Raw genomic sequence first — 19,914 nt, forward strand, 5'->3', positions numbered from 1 at the left:
TGCCCATCTCTAATTGCCTTTGAAAAGGTGGTGGTGAGCTGCCGCCTTGAACCGCTGCATTCCATGTGGTGTAGATACCATCCAGAGTTCTTTATTTACAAGTTCAGAACAGAAAACGGGATTCTATATTTTTCACATAAGAAGAATATATTCTGATTCTTTACAACGCAAGCTACATTTGCTTTCAAAGAACAGGATTTCAGTAGCAAACAAGCTGAGGCGGGGCAGAGATGAGCAATGTTAAAGAGGTGGAAACAGGCAGTCTTTGGAATAAAAAAAAAAAAATTTCAGGATATAGTTGTCTCTGGCTAAGCCAGCATTTATTGCCCATCCTTAGTTGCCCTTCAGAAGGTGGTGAGTTGGCTTCTTGAACTGCTGCAGTAGGTACACCCACTGTGCTGTTAGGAGAGAATTCCAGGATTTTGACCCAGCGACAGTGAAGGAACGACTATATATTCCCAAGTCAGGATGGCGAGTTACTTGGAGGGGAACCTGCAGGTGGTGCCGTTCCCAGGTATCTGCTGATCTTGTCCTTCTAGATGGTAGTGGCCGTGGGTTTGGAAGGTGCTGCCCAAAGAACCTTGGTGAATTCCTGCAGTGCAACTTGTGGATGATATACCCTTCTGTCACTGTTCAGCGGTGGTGAAGGGAGTGAATGTCTTGGAAGGGGTTGCATTCTAGCAAGCTGCTTTGGCCTGGATGCTGTCAAGCTTCTGTAGCCATGATGTGGAGATGCCGGCGTTGGACTGAGTTGAGCACAGTAAGAAGTCTGACAACACCAGGTTAAAGTCCAACAGGTTTGTTTTGATATCTCTAGCTTTCGGAGCGCTGGTCCTTCCTCAGGTGAATATATATGTTGCAAAAACATATATATAGGCAAATTCAAAGATGCCAGATAATGCTTGGAATGCGAGCATTAGCAGGTGATTAAGTCTACAGATCCAGAGATGGGGTAACCTCAGGTTAAAGAGGTGTGAATTGTGTCAAGCCAGGACAGTTGGTAGGATTTTGCAGGCCAGATGGTGGGGGATGAATCCCAGGTCCCGGTTGAGGCCACACACGTGTGCGGAACTTGGCTATATGTTTCTGCTCAGCGATTCTGCGTTGCCGCGCGTCCTGAAGGCCGCCTTGGAGAACGCTTACCCGGAAATCAGAGGCTGAATGCCCTTGACTGCTGAAGTGTTCCCCGACTGGAAGGGAACATTCCTGCCTGGTGATTGTCGCGCGATGTCCGTTCATTCGTTGTCGCAGCGTCAGCATGGTCTCGCCAATGTACCACGCTTCGAGACATCCTTTCCTGCAGCATATGAGGCAGACAACATTGGCCGAGTCGCACGAGTATGTACCGCGTACCTGGTGGGTGGTGATCTCACGTGTAATGGTGGTATCCATGTCGATGATCTGGCACGTCTTGCAGAGATTGCCATGGCAGGGTTGTGTGGTGTCATGGTCACTGTTCTGAAGGCTGGGTAGTTTGCTGTAAACTTTCTTCTGTAGTGTTCTTGGAGCTGCACTCATCCAGGAAAGGTGAGTATTCCATCACACTCTTGACTTGCGCCTTGTAGATTGGTGGCAGGCTTTGGGGAGTCAGGAGGTGGGTTAGTCACACAGGATTCCTAACTTTGACCTACCCTGGTTGTCACAGTATTAATATGGCTAGTCCAGTTGTTTCTGGTCAATGGTAACCTCCAGGATGTTGATTGTGGGGGATTCAGTGACAGTAATACCATTGAATGTCGAGGGGCACTTGTGCGGCACAAATTTTACTTGCCACTTGTCATCCGAAGCCTAAATACTGTCCAAGTCTTGCTGCATTTGGATATGGGCTGCTTCAAAATCTCAGGAATTGCAAATGCTGCTGAACAATGTGTAACCATTAACAAACTTTCAAATTTCTGACCTTATGGTGGAAGGAGGGTCACTGATGAAACAGTTGAAAATGGTTGGGCCTCGGATACTATCCTGAGGAACTCCTGTAGTGCTGACCTGAAGCTGAGATGGTTGACCTCCAACCACCACACCTATCTTCCTCTGTGCCAGTTATGAATCCAAAGGGAGGCATGGTGGTGCAGTGGTTTGCACTGCTGCCCGGCGACGCCAAGGACCCGGTTCTATCCCAGCCCCGGGTCACTGTCTGTGTGGAGTTTGCACATTCTCCCAGTGTCTGCCTGGGTCTCACCCCCACAACCCAAAGATAGAACATAGAAAATAGAACAGTACAGCACAGTACAGGCCCTTCGGCCCTCAATGATGCGCCGACCTGTGAAACCACTCTAAAGCCCATCTACACTATTCCCTTATCGTCAATATGTCTATCCAATGACCATTTGAATGCCCTTAGTGTTGGCGAGTCCACTACTGTTGCAGGCAGGGCATTCCACGCCCATACTACTCTCTGAGTATAGAACCTACCTCTGACATCTGTCCTATATCTATCTCCCCTCAATTTTAAGCTATGTCCCCTCGTGATAGAAATCACCATCCGAGGAAGAAGGCTCTCACTGTCCACCCTATCCAATCCTCTGATCATCTTGTATGCCTCAATTAAGTCACCTCTTAACCTTCTTCTCTCTAACGAAAACAGCCTCAAGTCCCTCAGCCTTTCCTCACAAGATCGTCCCTCCATACCAGGCAACATTCTGGTAAATCTCCTCTGCACCCTTTCCAATGCTTCCACATCCTTCCTATAATGCGGCGACCAGAATTGCACGCAATACTCCAAATGCGGCCGCACCAGAGTTTTGTACAGCTGCAACATGACATCATGGCTCCGAAACTCAATCCCTCTACCAATAAAAACTAACACACCGTACGCCTTCTTAACAACCCTCTCAACCTGGGTGGCAACTTTCAGGGATCTATGTACATGACACCGAGATCTCTCTGCTCATCCACACTGTTAAGAATCTTACCATTAGCCCAGTACTCTGTCTTCCTGTTATTCCTTCCAAAATGAATCACCTCACACTTTTCTGCATTAAACTCCATTTGCCACCTCTCAGCCCAGCGCTGCAGCTTATCTCTGTCCCTCTGTAACTTTTAACATCCTTCCGCACTGTCCACAACTCCACCGACTTTAGTGTCATCTGCAAATTTACTCACCCATCCTTCTAGGCCCTCCTCCAGGTCATTTATAAAAATGACAAACAGCAGTGGCCCCAAAACAGATCCTTGTGGTACACCACTATTAACTGGACTCCAGTCTGAACATTTCCCATCAACCACCACCCTTTGCCTTCTTCCAGCTAGCCAATTTCTGATCCAAACTGCTAAATCACCCTGAATCCCATGCCTCCGTATTTTCTGCAGTAGCCTACCGTGGGGAACCTTATCAAACGCTTTACTGAAATCCATAGATACCACATCAACTGCTTTACCCTCATCCACCTGTTTGGTCACCTTCTCAAAAAACTCAATAAGGTTTGTGAGGCACGGCCTACCCTTCACAAAACCGTGTTGACTATCTCTAATCAAATTATTCCTTTTCAGATGATTATACATCCTATCTCTTATAAACCTTTCCAAGATTTCAAATTCTTGAATCTTCTGAGGGGGAGAATCAATATAACAAGGAACATAAGCTTATCAATGTACTTCTGCCATAATTCAGTGTTTGGAAACGGAGTTTGTTTTGTGAGGGCCACGAAGAATCCAGCACGAGTTGAAGGATAGAAATAAATAACATATATCTACAATAACATATATATATATATATATATATATATAACAGCAGCAACTCCTTTGCTGCTCACTCCTCTAGCTGGTTCCAAACTGGCCAGCTTTATTTGTGCAGGGAATCTGCTAATGATTTCTCCGCCCCCCTCATTGGGGAAGCTCATACTACCAAAGGATTGTGGGATTGCCATTAGTCCCCAGCCAGTGGTAAGCAGACAGGTTATAACATCCCCCCACCACCCCAAAGCCAAGGAATCCATCGAAGATCCTGGCGAATGAGGGCTTGTTTTGCCGCAGCCCGGACACCATTAGTACGAGGACCTGTATCGGGCGGTGTGTAACGAGACGGAGAACGAAGCTTTCGTGATGAACGGTGTTAACGGTTGTACCTCTACGGCCCGTGGGCCCGAGGATTCCCCCTTCTGAGGCGTCCTGTGTCTCCATCTCGGAGTCAGAGTCCGCTGCCTCCATCATCTCGGCGTCTCTATCTCCACGCGGTTCTGCAACGACCTGCGCATGCTTAGAGTGCGGCACCAGAGGAAGATTATGAGGAATACTTTCCACTGTGTCTGGTCTCTATGGCTGTAGAAATTAGCTCCGGGGGCGGGGAATCTTTGGAAGGGATGGTCTTCTGGACTGAACGTGGTCTACATGTTTGCGCTGGAGATGACCCTGGGCTTGCACCTGGTAAGAGATAGGGCCCGTTTGGCGAAAGAACTTCGCAAACTCCTCACTTATGAACGGAATGCCGTTGTCCGTGACCAGCACCTCTGGGAGGCCATGCGTACTGAAAGACAAACGCATTTTCTCGATTGTTGCGCAGGACGTTGTGCCTACCATCTTATGCACCTCTAACCATTTAGACTGGGCATCAATTAATAGAAGGAACATGGATCCTTGAAAAGGGCCGGCGGAATCCGCATGCAAGCGTGCCCAAGGCCGCCCTGGCCATTCCCTGTGATGTAGGGGCGCGGCCGGCGGAAGCTTCTGATGCTCCTGACAAATGGAGAAGTTTTGGGCCACCTTCTCAATGTCATTGTCGAGGCCTGGCCACCAGGCATAACTCCAGGCCATTTTCATTTTGATCACACCCGGATGCCCATTATGCATGTCTCTTCGTATCAGCTCCTGTTCTTTTTCCGGGACAATCACACGTGTCCCCCACAGGAGGATACCATCTTCCACGCTAAATTCTGACAGCTTGAAGAAGAATTTGCCTGGGAGCTGCCTATGCTGCCCACCATACAGGACTATGTGCCGAACCTTTGACAGGACTAGCTCCGTCTGGGTCCACTCACGGATCTGTGATGCCGTGACAGGAAAGGTGTCCATAAAATGTAGGGTTGCAACCACCTCACCGGTCTTGGGGGTCGAAATAGGGCCGGTCGATAAAGGCAATCGGCTCAGGGCGTCGGCATTCGCTACTGGGTTCCTGGTTTGTGCTCCAGAGAATACTCGTATGCAGCGAGCAACAAAGCCCAGTGCTGGATCCGTGCGGAAACAATGGGCGGTATTGGCTTATCCTCTCGGAACAGTCCCAGCAGAGGCTTATGATCAGTCACGATGGTGAAGTGGCGGCCATACACGTACTGGTGGAAGCGTTTCACTGCAAAGACCACCGCCAGGCCCTCCTTCTCGATCTGCGCATACTTCTTTTCCGCTGCAGTCAATGTGCGAGAGGCGAAAGCTATCAGCCGCTCGGCCCCGTTCTCCATCTTGTGGGACAGGACGGCCCCAATACCATACGGGGATGCTTCACTTGGGATGAGCAAAGGCTTTCCAGGATAATAGTGGGTTAGTAACCCAGACGACGGCAATTGTTGTTTTACCCGTCGGAAAGCGGTTTCTTGCACCTGACCCCAAACCCAGGTGTGATTCTTCTTTAGCAGAAGGTGCAATGGGGCCAGCGTAGTTGCCAGATTGGGGAGGAAATTCCAGTAATAGTTTACGAGGCCGAGAAATGAACGAAGATGCGAAGTGTCAGTCGGGGCGGGGGCCTGGTGAATTGCGCACACCTTCTCTGCGATGGGATGCAAACCTTCGCGGTCCACCTGATAACCCAGGTAGTCTACTTCCTTCGCCTGAAAGACACACTTTGTGCGACGTAAACAGACTCCAGCCTCCGAAAAGCGTCCAAATTTTCCAAATGATCCTGTTCCGACGTCCCTGTAATCAAAACGTCGTCCAGGTAGACAGCGACACATGGTAAACCTCTCAAAATGCCCTCCATGACATGTTGAAAAATAGTGCAGGCAGAGGATAACCTAAAGGGCAACCGTGTATATTCATACAGGCCCTGGTGTGTATTAATCGTTACATATGGCCGGGAGGCAGGATCCAGCTCCAACTGTAGGTAGGCATGACTCATATCTAATTTTGTGAACAAAAGTCCGCCTGCAAGCTTCGCGCAGAGATGCTCTATGCGAGGCATTGGATATTGGTCGAGCCGAGAAGCCGTATTCGCTAAGTTTATAGTCGATGCACAAGTGAACTGTGGCAACTGGCTTCATTACAGGTACAATTGGTGCTGCCCAGTCAGCGAAACGGACGGGCCTGATAATACCCAAAGTCTCCAAACAAGTGAGCTCCCCTTCTACCTTCTCTAGCATGGCGTAAGGCACAGCGCCCACCCGGAAATAGCGCGGCGTAGCTCCTGATTCGACTTGGGCTACCGCCCCTTTTATTTTCCCCAAACCGGACTGGAATACATCTGGGTACCGCCCTAGCACCTCAGTCAACTCTCCTGAAACTGTTTGATGGATGTGCTGCCACTGCAGCCGCAAATGGCGCAACCAGTCCCGACCTAACAGGCTGGGCCCATGGCCGCGCACCTCGATAAGTGGGAAACGCCCCTCCTGGCGTCCATAAACAATAGGGGTCATCATAGTTCCTGCAATGTCCAATGGTTCCCCCGTGTAGGTGGCCAACCTGGCCTGTGTGTCGGTTAATGTAAGGGTCTGTATACCCTGCTTGATGCAGTCGAATGTCTTCTGGCCGATCACTGAGACCTCTGCGCCAGTATCCAACTCCATCTCAAGTGGGTGACCATTGACCCGTACTGTCCTCCGTCTCCACGTCCTCGGGACTAGTCGCCGCAGGTTCAGCCAAATGGAAGGTACGGCCCCTGGGTTGGCCCCAGTTTCGGTCGGAACGACGGCGCCTCTGGTGCCCCCAGGACCGGCGTCCGCGATGGGGTCGGTGCCCACAAGTCTGACATGGACATGGCTCCTCATCCATTGGTTCTGGAGAAGGCTCCCTTCGGGGAGGAATGTCCGATGGCCACTGGCATCGATCCGGACGTCGCCTCGCCCAAGGTACCGCAGGGGTGAGGGGGGACGCTTTCGGATGGAAGGGGTTGCGCCCCAAGGCATGCACCTCCATTCCCTGTAGCTCCTGCGTTCTGCGCTCTCTCAGGACAATACTATTTGAATGGCCAGTTGAAAAGTCAATGTTGGCTCAGCTAACAACCTTCTCTGGGTGGCCGCATTGTTAATACCACAAAACAAACGGTCGCGTAACATTTCTTTTTTAAAAAAAATATATTTTATTAAAGTTTTCAAACACAATTTTTCCACTTTACAAATCAACATAAAAAATAACACAATAGCTAATAAGTAACATTATTTAAATAAAATAGTGAACTAACAAAGTAACAAAAAATATAGTGTTCCCCCCGGGCTGCTGACTATCTATTTTCCCTTAACGTTCCGCGAGATAGTCAAGGAACAGTTGCCACCGCCTGGAGAACCCCTGAGCCGATCCCCTCAACGCAAATTTCATTAGTTCCAGTTTTATGAACCCTGCCATATCGTTTATCCAGGCCTCCACGCCGGGGAGTTTCACTTCCTTCCACATAAGTAAGATCCTTCGCCGGGCTACCAGGGACACAAAGGCCAGAATATCGGCCTCTTTCGCCTCCTGCACTCCCGGCTCTTCCGCTACCCCAAATATAGCTAACCCCCAGCCTGGCTTGACCCGGACCTTCACCACCTTTGAAATCACCTTTGCCACTCCCCTCCAGTACGCATCCAGTGCCGGACACGACCAAAACATGTGTGTGTGGTTCGCCGGGCTTCCCAAGCACCTCCTGCATCTGTCCTCCACTCCGAAGAACCTGCTCAGTCTTGCTCCCGTCATGTGTGCTCTGTGTAGAACCTTGAATTGAATCAGGCTAAGCCTGGCACACGAGGAAGAGGAATTTACCCTACTTAGGGCATCAGCCCACAGCCCCTCCTCAATCTTCTCCCCCTGCTCTTCTTCCCATTTTCCTTTCAGCTCCTCTACCGGCGCCTCCCCCTCGTCTCTCATCTCCTGACATATTTCGGACACTTTGCCCTCCCCGACCCATACCCCCGAAATCACTCTATCCTGGATCCCGTGTGTCTGGAGCAGCGGAAATTCCCTCACCTGTTGCCTCGTAAACGCCGTCACTTGCATATATCTGAAGATATTCCCCGGGGGCAACTCATACTTTTCCTCCAGCGCTCCCAGGCTCGCAACTCCCCATCAATAAACAAGTCACTCAATCTCCTAATTCCTGCCCGATGCCAGCTCTGGAACCCTCCGTCCATCCTTCCTGGGACAAACCTATGGTTATTCCTGATCGGGGACCACACCGAGGCACCCGTCACCCCCCTGTGTCGCCTCCATTGCCCCCAGATCCTGAAGGTTGCCACCACCACTGGGTTTGTGGTATACCTTTTTGGGGAAAGCGGCAGCGGCGCCGTCACCAGTGCCTTTAGGCTCGTTCCTTTACAGGACGCCATCTCCAGCCTCTTCCACGCCGCCCCCTCTCCCTCCCTCACCCACTTACAAACCATCGCCACATTGGCAGCCCAGTAGTAGTCGTCCAGATTCGGCAACGCCAGTCCCCCTCTGTCCCTGCTGCGCTGCAGGAACCCCCTCCTTACTCTCGGGGTCTTCCCTGCCCACACGAAACTCAACACTCCTGTCTATTTTCTTGAAAAAGGCCTTAGTGATCAGAATGGGGAGACATTGAAACACAAAAAGAAACCTTGGGAGGACCATCATTTTTACCGCCTGCACTCTGCCCGCCAGTGAGAGCGGCAGCATATCCCACCTCTTGAAATCCTCCTCCATCTGCTCCACCAGCCGCGTCAGATTGCGTTTGTGTAGAGTTCCCCAGCTCTTGGCTACCTGAATCCCCAAATATTGGAAGCTCCTTTCCACTCTCCTTAACGGCAGGGCGCCTATCCCTCTTCCCTGATCCCCAGGGTGTACTACGAAAAGCTCGCTCTTCCCCATATTTAGCCTATATCCCGAAAAATCTCCAAACTCCCTCAATATCTGCATAACCTCTGTCATCCCTTCTACAGGATCCGCCACATATAGCAGTAGGTCATCTGCGTAGAGTGACATCGATGTTCCTCTCTACCTCTAACCACCCCCTCCATTTCTTAGACTCTCTCAACGCTATGGCCAGTGGTTCAATTGCCAACGCGAACAGTAATGGGGACAGGGGGCACCCCTGCCTTGTTCCCCTATGTAACCGAAAATACTCCGATCTCTGCCGATTTGTGACTACACTTGCCACTGGGGCCCCGTATAGGAGTTTGACCCAACTGACAAACCCCTCCCCGAACCCAAACCTCCTCAACACCTCCCATAGATATTCCCATCGAATGCCTTCTCTGCATCCATCGCCACCACTATCTCTGCCTCCCCCTCCGCTGCGGGCATCATTATCACCCCCAACAGCCGTCGCAAGTTGACATTCAGTTGTCTCCCCTTTACAAACCCTGTCTGGTCTTCATGCACCACCCCCGGGACACAATCCTCGCTCCTCGTCACCAGCACTTTTGCCAGCAACTTGCCGTCTACATTCAGGAGCGAGATAGGCCTCTATGACCCGCATTGCAGCGAATCTTTATCCCGCTTCAGGATTAGTGATATCGTCGCCTCCAACATTGTCGGGGATAGAGTCCCCCCTTCTCTGGCCTCGTTAAAGGTTCTCGCCAGCAGCGGGGCCAACAAGTCCACATATTTCCTGTAAAATTCCACCGGGAACCCATCTGGTCCCGGGGCCTTCACTGCCTGCATGTTCCCCAGCCCTTCAGTCACCTCATGCACCCCAATTGGCGCCCCCAGACCTGTCACCTCCTGCTCCTCCACCCTCGGGAACCTTAGTTCGTCCAGAAACTGTTGCATTCCCTCTTTTCCCTCCGGGGGTTGGGACCTATATAGCCTCGCATAAAAGGTCTTAAACACCTCATTTACCTTCCCTGCTCTCCGCTCCGTAGTTCCCGTTTCATCCCCGACTCCCCCAATTTCCCTCGCCGCTATCCTCTTGCGAAGCTGGTGGGCCAGCAGCCGGCTCGCCTTTTCCCCATATTCGTATCTCATCCCCTGCGCCTTCCTCCACTGTGCCTCTGCTTTCCCTGTGGTCAGCAGGTCAAACTCCGTCTGAAGTCTTCGCCTCTCTCTATATAGTCCTTCGTCCGGGGCCTCCGCATATCTTTTATCCACCCACAAAATCTACCCCACTAATCTCTCCCTTTCTTTGCCCTCTTTTTTCTCCTTGTAAGCCCTAATGGAAATCAATTCTCCCCTAACCACCGCCTTCAGCGCTTCCCATACTACCCCCACCTGGATCTCACCATCATCATTGGCCTCCAGGTACCTCTCAATACATCCCCGCACCCTTCCACAGACCCCCTCATCCGCCAATAATCCCACATCCAGTCGCCAGAGTGGGCGCTGTTCCCTCTCCTCTCCTAGTTCCAGATCCACCCAGTGCGGGGCATGGTCTGAAACGGCTATAGCCGAATACTCCGTTCCTGCCACCATCGAGATCAGTGCCCTGCTCAAAACAAAGAAATCTATTCGGGAGTATACCTTGTGGACATGGGAGAAAAAGGAGAACTCTTTGGCCAACGGCCTAGCAAATCTCCACGGATCCACTCCCCCCATTTGCTCCATGAACCCCCTAAGCACCCTGGCCGCTGCCGGCCTTCTTCCGGTCCTGAATCTAGACCGATCTAACACTGGATCCAGCACAGTATTGAAATCCCCCCCCATTACCAGGCTTCCCACCTCCAGGTCCGGGATACGTCCCAGCATCCGCTTCATAAATCCTGCGTCATCCCAGTTCGGGGCATATACATTTACCAGCACGACCTCCTTTCCCTGCAATCTACCACTCACCATCACATATCTACCCCTGTTGTCCACCACTATATTCCTAGCCTCGAACGACACCAGTTTCCCCACCAATATCGTCACCCCTCTATTTTTCGCGTCCAACCCTGAGTGGAACACCTGGTTCACCCATCCTTTCCTTAACCTAGCCTGATCCGCCACCTTCAGATGCGTCTCCTGAAGCATGACCACATCTGCCTTCAGTCTTTTTAAGTGCGCGAACACTCGGGCCCTCTTAAATCAGCCCATTTAGGCCTCTCACATTCCACGTGATCAGCCTGATTGGGGGGCCGCCCCGCCCGCCCCCCCGCCGTTAGCCATCCCCTATTCTAGGCCAGTCCCCCGTCCGGGTCCCGCGCACCCACCCGTCCCCCAGGCGGCGCCCTCCTGTCCTGACCACCTCTTCCCTTGCCAGCTCCCTCTCGCTCCCAGCAGCAGCAACCCAGTTGATCTCCCCCCCCCCCCCTCCCCCCCTGCTAGATCCCCATCTAGCATGGTCACTCCCCCCATGATGCTTCCGAAAGTCAGCTGACTCCAACTGACCCCGGCTTCCCCCGCTCTCTCCTTGACTCCCCCCGTGCGTGGAACTCTCATCCTTCTTGCGCCTATCTTCCCGCTATCATCTCCCTAGCGCGGGATAAAAACCTGCCTTTCCTGGATCGGCCCTGCCCCCTATGGCGCAGCTCCCCCATTCCCCATCCCCCCCTCTCAGTCCCTTTTTCCACCGGCGCCCACATTTCTCAGTGTCCCCCCCGTCAAGAGTTGAAACCCCCCCCAGTCTATCGTCTCGACACTGTGAACCTCCCATTCCCCAATTTACATTTCTATGCATCGACATCGTCGTCTCCCCCCCAGCATCAGTCCCTCAGTTCTGGTCCAGTTTCTCTTCTTGGATGAAGGTCCATGCCTCATCCGACGTTTCAAAGTAATAATGTTTGCCTTGGTGCGTGACCCACAATCGCGCCGGCTGCAGCATCCCAAACTTTATTTTCTTCTTGTGAAGCACCGCCTTGGCCCGATTAAAGCTCGCCCTCCTTCTTGCCACCTCCGCGCTCCAGTCCTGATACACTCGTATCACCGCATTCTCCCACCTGCTACTCCGTACCTTCTTGGCCCAGCTCAAACCCGCCTCTCTATCGGTGAAGCGGTGAAATCTCACCACTATCGCCCTTGGTGGTTCTCCAGCCTTTGGTCTCCTCACAAGGACCCGGTGAGCCCCTTCCACCTCCAGGGGGCCCGAGGGGGCCTCAGCTCTCATTAGCGAATGGAGCATCGTGCTCACATAAGCCCCAACGTCAGCTCCCTCCACTCCTTCGGGGAGACCCAGAATCTGTAGGTTCTTTCTCCTCGAGCTGTTCTCCAGGACTTCGAGCCTTTCGATACACCTCTTATGTAGCGCCTCGTGCGTCTCCATTTTTACCGCTAGGCCCTGTATCTCATCCTCGTTTTCAGATGCCTTTGCCTTCACCCCATGGAGCTCTATCACCTGGGCCTTTTGTGTTTCTTTTAGCCCTTCGATTGACAATAACATCGGCGCCAGTACCTCCTTCTTTAATTCCTCCACACACCGTCGGAGGAATTCCTGCTGGTCCGGGCCCCACGTCGCCTGGGCTCCATCCGTCGCCATCTTGCTTTTTCGTTCTCTTCTCTGCCGCTGCTCCAAAGGATCCTTCGCAATCTGGCCACAACCACCGATCCTTTCCATACACACCCGGGGGGACACCTTCCTTCGTCACCCCACACTGGGTTTGGTCTGAAAAAATTTCCGTTGGGGCTCCCGAAAAGAGCCCAAAAGTCCGTTAGAACGGGAGCTGCCGAAACGTGCGGCTTAGCAGTGCATCGCCGCAACCGTAAGTCCCGTCGCGTAACATTTCTGACAAGGTCTCACCATAGTCACAGTACTCCGCAATCCAGCGTAGCCTGGATAGAAACTCGGCAAGGGATTCTCCTGGGATCCTCTCAGCGGTATTAAACCGGTAACGCTGGACTATCGTGGAATGGGTTGGGTTAAAATGTTGCCCCACTAAGTTCATCAAACGTTTTGGTGTTCGCCGCAGCTGGGTACATAAGGCTCCTAATCACCCCAAATGTATGCGGGCCGCAGGCGGTGAGCAATATGACCACCTGGCATCGTTTTCGGTGATGTTGATTGCCCGGAAATAGTAACGCATCCGTTGTGCGTCCTGGTTCCAGCTTTCCAGCGCAGCGTCAAAAACATCCAAACGTCCATACAGAGGCATGGTGTAATAGAAAACAACTTCTAACCTGTATCCAACAAAAATCCAGGGAGGTGGTTTCAGCAGTGTAGACCGCTATTCACTTTAACCCTCGTCGCCAGTTTTGTGAATCCAGCACGAGTTGAAGGATAGAAAGAAATAACATTTATTTACAATAACATATACATACAACAGCAGCAGCAGCAACAACTCCTTTGCTGCTCACTCTCCTCTAGCCGGTTCCAAATTGGCCAGCTTTATTTATGCAGGGAATCTGCTAATGATTTCTCCGACCCCCCCCTCATTGGGGAAGCTCATACACCCAAAGAATTGTGGGATTGCCATTAGTTCCCAGCCAGTGGTAAGCAGGCAGGTTATAACAGTTTGAGAAGATGGTAACTTCATTTTTGCATTCCAGCTTATTTTTGACAACCCAGTATGATTAATGCACTGGTGTAATTGAACACAAGGTAGCAATTTGCCGAGGAGCACAAAATAGCAATTTAACATGATACTACTGTAAATTACCAACGGATAAAAGTCGAGCACTTGCGCCATCTATTAAGTCTCAATAGCTGGAACAGGCAGTGAATGTAATGAAGTGTTCAGTTTCTCAATCAAGAAATCATAGATATATGAGGAGGTCATTCAGCACCACAAGCTTATTCAATCACAGAATTTCTGATCTATACTTCAGCTGTATTTAACTAATTTGTGCTCAAGATCCCAATACCCTAAATTAATAAAAATCCATGGATCTCAGTCTGGAAAATTTGAAATGACTCAACATCCACAACCTTTATGGGTGGAAGATGGTGGGAGAGAGTTCCAAACATCTATTGGTCTTCATTTGAAAAAGTGTGACTGGATTTCACTCTTAAATGCTCTAGTTCTAATTTTAACATAATGCCCCTTGTGCTGGATTCCCCAACAGAGGAAATAGCTTCTCTGTATCTATTCCACTGAATACATTTATCAGTCTTCACGCCTGAGATCAACTGGGTGCAGAGAAAAGTATATTGATTATAATTCCTTGTTGTATCCAGTAAAACAAAACATTAGATATACCAACCAGTATTTGTATAGGGCGCGATTTAACTAAAAGGTTTCCAAGTCTGGGAGTGAGCGGGAACTGTGGCGAGCTCCCCGATGAGGCCGTCACTGCGATAAACTGTTAATTGGTTCACGTAACGAGGCCCCAAGGGATTCAAGCCACAAATCATGGTTTGCCGGAACTGCAGTAGGCCAGCCCCTTGCAACAAGTGACAGAGGCATTTAAACTGCTTCTACACAGGCAATCCCACTCTGCTCGCAGCCATGCCGCCACGGAGTCCAACCCCACGCTTTGGTGATGCCGAGCTGGGACAACTGTGATACGCGACGGAGGCCAGATGAGATATCCTGTTCCCCAGGGGTCCAGGAGGATCAGCCACACGGCAGCCACTGCTGCCTGGGAGGAACTGGCAGCGACCGTCAGCTCAGGGAGGGTAACCAGAAAGAATGACACCCAATGCAGCGAGAAGGTCAATGATCTGCACTGAGCCGCTCGGGTGAATTTGCACCGGACACCTGACCCCCGTGGGAAGTGTGCACACATGCATGATCTTCATGTGGTGAATGCACACAAGCTGGGTATTCAGGGAGTGGAACCCCTTCCTGTTGACATACGGCACTCCCAATCGGCCCAGTGAGCGCAAGGCAACATGCGTGCCATTGACTAACCCCTGGACCAAGGGCGTCTTGGCGATGGCGGAGGATCCTGCTGCCCGGGCATCTTGTTGGGCTTGGTCCATGTCAAAGTGTATTTTGCTCTCTGCCCGGGGAAACAGCCATCCGTAACTTCATGGATGCACTTGTGGGCTGTAGCTTGTGAGATGTCACAAGTACCCACTCGAGCCCTGGAATGATCCTGCGGCGTAAAAGCTCAGGGTTGTGATGACCTTGATGGCCACCGGGAGTGAGTGTGCACCTCCTCCACATGGTGCCAAGTCCGCGAGGACATGGCACAGATACTGCACTGTCCCCTTGTTGAGGCGGAGCCTCCTGCAGCACACACTGTCCGTCATCTGTTCGAAAGACCAGCGATGCCTGTACACCTTGGGCTGTCACAGGCCTCCCCCCCCCCCCCCCCCCCCCCCAGGTCCCTCTCTGGCCTGATGGGCAGCTGGGTCCTCAGGGTGCGGGGTGCACATGGGCCGCTGACTCGAGTCTCTGTCGACGCTGCTGCCACCTCCTTCTCAGTTGTCTGGCTGCCCAGTTTGCCAGCAGCACCACTAGGGCAACTTCGGTGGGGTCGAAGATATCGTCCATCCCGTGTGATATCTGTACGGAATTCAGAGAGGGTGAGGGGCTGACAACCAGCGATGTCTTCCCACATAGGACCGTCCAGTCCCCCCATTGCTCCGCACCCCTCCTCCAGCCCACCCTGCCCACACACCCACAGCGGTAGCAGGAGCCCCTGCTCACCGGACCCCAGACCCTGTACCCCATATACCTGCATGAAATATTACTTGGACCGGGTTCTGGTCCCCTCACCCACCCTGTGGTAATGGAAATGTCCCCGGTGTTGGGGCCCAGCCCCTGGTTGTTCAGATGTTGGCCATTGCATCCGTGGTGTTGCCTCCCGCAATGTTCAGGCAAAGTTTCCAGGCATCATGGTTTTATTGAGATGCTCCGCAATAACTCCCACATGCTATGTGGCACATCTATCCACAGGGATCCACTTGGGATATGTGAAGCTCTCACATAACTACAATTCTCAATTAGTAATCGCATTCAGCCGCGTGGCCGGAGGCCTCCGCGTCAATGGGAGTGATGGGTCGTCGGTGGGGCAGTGGGCAGAGGCTAGGGTTGCCCCCAGAATGGGTTGGTATGGCGGATGGGACACCCATCGCCCCTGAGCTCAGTCCAGCCCAGGTCATGTGTGGCCACCCCCCCTGCTCTGCAACTGCCCCCTCTTCCTCCCAATGGCGGCAGATCAGATGGGAGGTTGTGAGATAGGGCATCGCTCCCGTTAATTGTATGGAGTTTGAGCTTTAGTGGCAATCATTGGTTTCTCACTTCGCTCAGACGAGATCCTGATTTCGCCAATGGGAGCGGGCCGGTTCGAACGCAAATAGATTGGCGCCTGGCGGGGTTCTCTATTCTGGCCTCTCCCCTGATTTAGCAGCCTCGGCACACTCTAGTTTAAGCACAACACGGCCATTAAATCCCACCCATAATTTTTGTTGGATTATATTAAAAAACTTGAAAAATGCTTGGCACTATGCACTTTGTGGTAGCATCATATCAGCTTCACCAAGATGATGTTCATTGTCATGTAGATACAGTACTTCTCATTTGGTTTGGAGATTGTCAAATCACCAGGCTGTGGGCTAAATCTGGCTTGCTTTGCAATTGTAAATAGACTTACAAGCAGCTCCGAATTGAAGAAAATTAGCTTTGAAGACCTTGCCATCAAAAACAGCAGATCTACAATTCACATTATTCATGAGTGATATTCACCAATAGCCATCAGCCATTGTTTAAGTAGGCTACTTCACTGCACATCATGCTACATAATCATACAAATTTAAGGTACACGTGCAAAATAATTATTTTGTAAGCCGAACTCTAGACTTAAGATTAATCAAGTTTAGGCAGTTCAAAAATATTCCCCAATCTCCAAGCACGTTCTCCCCGTGTCTGCGTGGGTTTCCTCCGGGTGCTCCGGTTTCCTCCCACAGTCCAAAGACGTGCAGGTTAGGTGGATTGGCCATGATAAATTGCCCTTAGGGACCAAAAAGGTTAGGAGGGGTTATTGGTTTACGGGGATAGGGTAGAAGTGAGGGCTTAAGTGGGTCGCTGCAGACTCGATGGGCCGAATGGCCCCCTTCTGCACTGTATGTTCTATGTTCCGAATTTGCAAACTATTTCAGGAATGCAGCACGATATCAAAATTCACTTGTGTTTCTCAGATGGATAATGGGGTTTTAAAACTTGTTAGGATCACAGACCACAGTTTAAATTGCTTTGAAACAGAGTGAACTTCAGTGATTATTCAGTTTGCTGATCGGCTATGTAAGTATTGTAAAGAAAGACGAACGGCATTTAAAAGGACTAATTAAGAGCTAAATTATGTGCAATATATTTTAATGAAGTTAAGTTGCAAAACAATTTAAGCATCCTGTAGCAAAGGGTAGGAAATAGAACTTTGGAAGGATTTGGGATCACTCACTATCATTATCTTGTAAATGTTATTTCCTGCAAAAATATACAAGTACTGGGAAGCAATTCTAAAGCAATACATATTTGGGATGCCTGTGGTAAAAAAAACGACTGCAATGAAAATTCAACTATTTCAACTTGGGAAGTTGTATAAAAAAGCCTGATGCTAACCTCACCTGAAGTCCACATTTGTCACTGGTTAGATTTCAGGAGTGAGAACTCTGAATGATTTTTTTGCTCCTCAGTAGTAATGCTGATGCCAACAGTAGCATTTTAGGAACTGATCCAGTCCAAGTAACTTAATAGACAGGTGGGAATTGACCTCATGCCCCAATGAATCATTATATTTACAGCCATTTTATGGGGGAAAGGCAAGTGTAAGAGGAACAAGCTTTACATATTTTTTTCATGGCTTCCCAATTGGCATCAACTAAGCTGAAATAGCTTTCATAGAAATGTTTAAAATACTCACCAGTTCCCCATCCTCATCTTTTGCAGCATCCCGTCGCAAAGGTTCATTCATTTCTTCTTGACTAAGGAGACTAAAGTTCTGGATTGCTTCAGTCATTCCTCGAAGAGAGCAGTATATTTCTTCCGAATTCATGTTCTCTGCGTCATAGTTAAATGCACTGTTCATGAACAAAAAGTGTGAACTGTCAAAGTTTTACTGCAGAGGTTTTGGTTGATTAAATACTGGTTTGGCCACATTTGGAACACTGTATCCAATTCTGGGCACTGTACTTTAGGAAGGCTCCCTTCAAGATGATGCTGAAGAGATTTCTGAGAATAGTTCCAGGAATGAGAGAATTTAGTTACGTGGATAGATTAGAGAAAGTTGAGAGTATATTTCATAGAGATGTTCAAAATTATATAGAGTCTGGACAGGATAGGGAGAAACTGTACCCAATGGCAGAAGGCCAGAGGACACAAGTGATCTGTGTCTGTGAGGTTAGTGGTCTGAGACATACTTCACAAAGGGTTGGTGGAGGCAGATTCAGTTGGTGGTTTTCAAATCGGAATTGTGTAAGTACACAAAGGGGAAAAAAAATATTGGTCTAGGGGAAACTGCAGGGGAGTAGGACAAGTGACATCAGAACTGATGGCCAAAACTTACAAATGGCAGATTTTGAGAGTCCGAAAGAAAGAACCTAAGAAATAGGAATGAGTGAATGATTTTATTTTAGTAAGGAACAAAGTAAAAGGACCTGCATTTTTATAAAATGCCTTTTTACAACCTCACGTTTCCCCAGAGTGTTTTACAACCAATGAAGCACTTTCAAAGTGTGATTAAATGTGTAACATCAGAAACACAGCAGCCAAATTGCCTCAACAAATAACAATGCGAAATTGACCAGATAATCTGTTTCAGTACTGCTGATTCAGGGATAAATATTGGCCAGGATTCTGGGGAAAAAAGCATCCCTACTGTTCTTCGAAATAGTGTCAGGTGTGATCTTGTATGTCCACCTGAAAGGGCAGATGAGGCCTTGCCCTAATGTTTCATCTGAAAGATAGAATTTTGAGCAATATTTCCCACTTATGCACTTTCGACTTTGTGCTCAGGGCCGGGATTCTCCCCTACCCGGTGGGGCGGGGGAATCCGGTGTGATGGAGTGGCGGGAACCACTCCGGCGTCGGGCCGCCCCAAAGGTGCGGAGAGGGGCCAAGCCCTCACCTTGAGGGGCTAGGCCCGCGCCGGAGTGATTTCCGCCCCACCGGCTGGCGGGAAAAGCCTTTGGCGCCACGCCAGCCAGCGGCGAAAGGACTTCACCGGGCGACGCATGCGCGGGAGCGTCAGTGGCTGCTCACTGCATCCCCGCGCATGCGCAGTGGAGGGGGTCTCTTCCGGCTCCGCCATAGTGAAGACCATGGCGAAGGCGGAAGAAAAAGAGTGCCCCCACGGCACTGGCCTGCCCGCCGATCGGTGGGCCCCGATCGCGGGCAAGGCCACTGTGGGGGCACCCCCCGGGGCCAGATCGCTCCGCGCCCCCCCCAGGACCCCGGAGCCCGCCCGGTCTGCTCCCGCCGGTAAGGTAGGTGGTTCAATCCACGCCGGCTGGCGAGGGTTGACAGCGGCGGGACTTTGGCCCATCGCAGGCCGGAGAATGGCCAGGGGGGAGCCCGCCGACCGCGCGGTGCAATTCCCACCCCCGCCGATTCTCTGGTAGCGGAGAATTCGGGACACGGCGGGGTCGAGATTCACGCCAGCCCCCGCCGATTCTCCGACCCGGCGGGGGGGTCGGAGAATCGGTCCCCAGGTTTCTGGAGTGGGACTTGAATTTACCATCTAACTTAGAGGCATCAGTTCTACCAGCTGAGCCACAGCCAACACACCCATGAACAACCATGCTTGAGAAAAAAATATATTTTGGCATAAATTGACATTATCCAGTTCAGAAATTTGCTTTTCTAAGCCCATTTCTTTGGTTCAGGTACTTAGAACAGGGAATGGGCAGTTTCTTTCAAACACAAGGCTACAGTTATTGCAGGTTAGCAGAGTTATCCCTCTTTTAGTGAGTGAACGGATCTCAGTGAGGCAACAGCTCGAAGAACTAAGAATAGCCAGTGTTTCTACATTAAAGGAATAAAACATTAAGCAGGGTTCAAGCTTCAACTTGCTGCATGTGCCTGCTGCATTGTGCACCCGAGGATAACATTT

The 19,914-nt window shown here is 50.7% G+C and overlaps 1 protein-coding gene across 32 annotated transcripts in view; it reads right to left on the minus strand.

Moving 5' to 3' along the window:
• The window catches only part of clasp2 (cytoplasmic linker associated protein 2), a 666,501-nt gene that overhangs the window by 84,964 nt on the left and 561,623 nt on the right, over window positions 1-19,914 (minus strand). For all 32 annotated transcript variants that reach the window (XM_072467277.1, XM_072467285.1, XM_072467284.1 and 29 more), the window contains one exon: window positions 17,728-17,884. In XM_072467277.1, coding sequence (XP_072323378.1) covers window positions 17,728-17,884 — 157 coding nt within the window. The remainder of the gene's footprint in view (window positions 1-17,727; window positions 17,885-19,914) is intronic.

Source organism: Scyliorhinus torazame, chromosome 11, assembly GCF_047496885.1.
Source record: "Scyliorhinus torazame isolate Kashiwa2021f chromosome 11, sScyTor2.1, whole genome shotgun sequence".
In the NCBI taxonomy this organism is placed as follows: domain Eukaryota; kingdom Metazoa; phylum Chordata; class Chondrichthyes; order Carcharhiniformes; family Scyliorhinidae; genus Scyliorhinus; species Scyliorhinus torazame.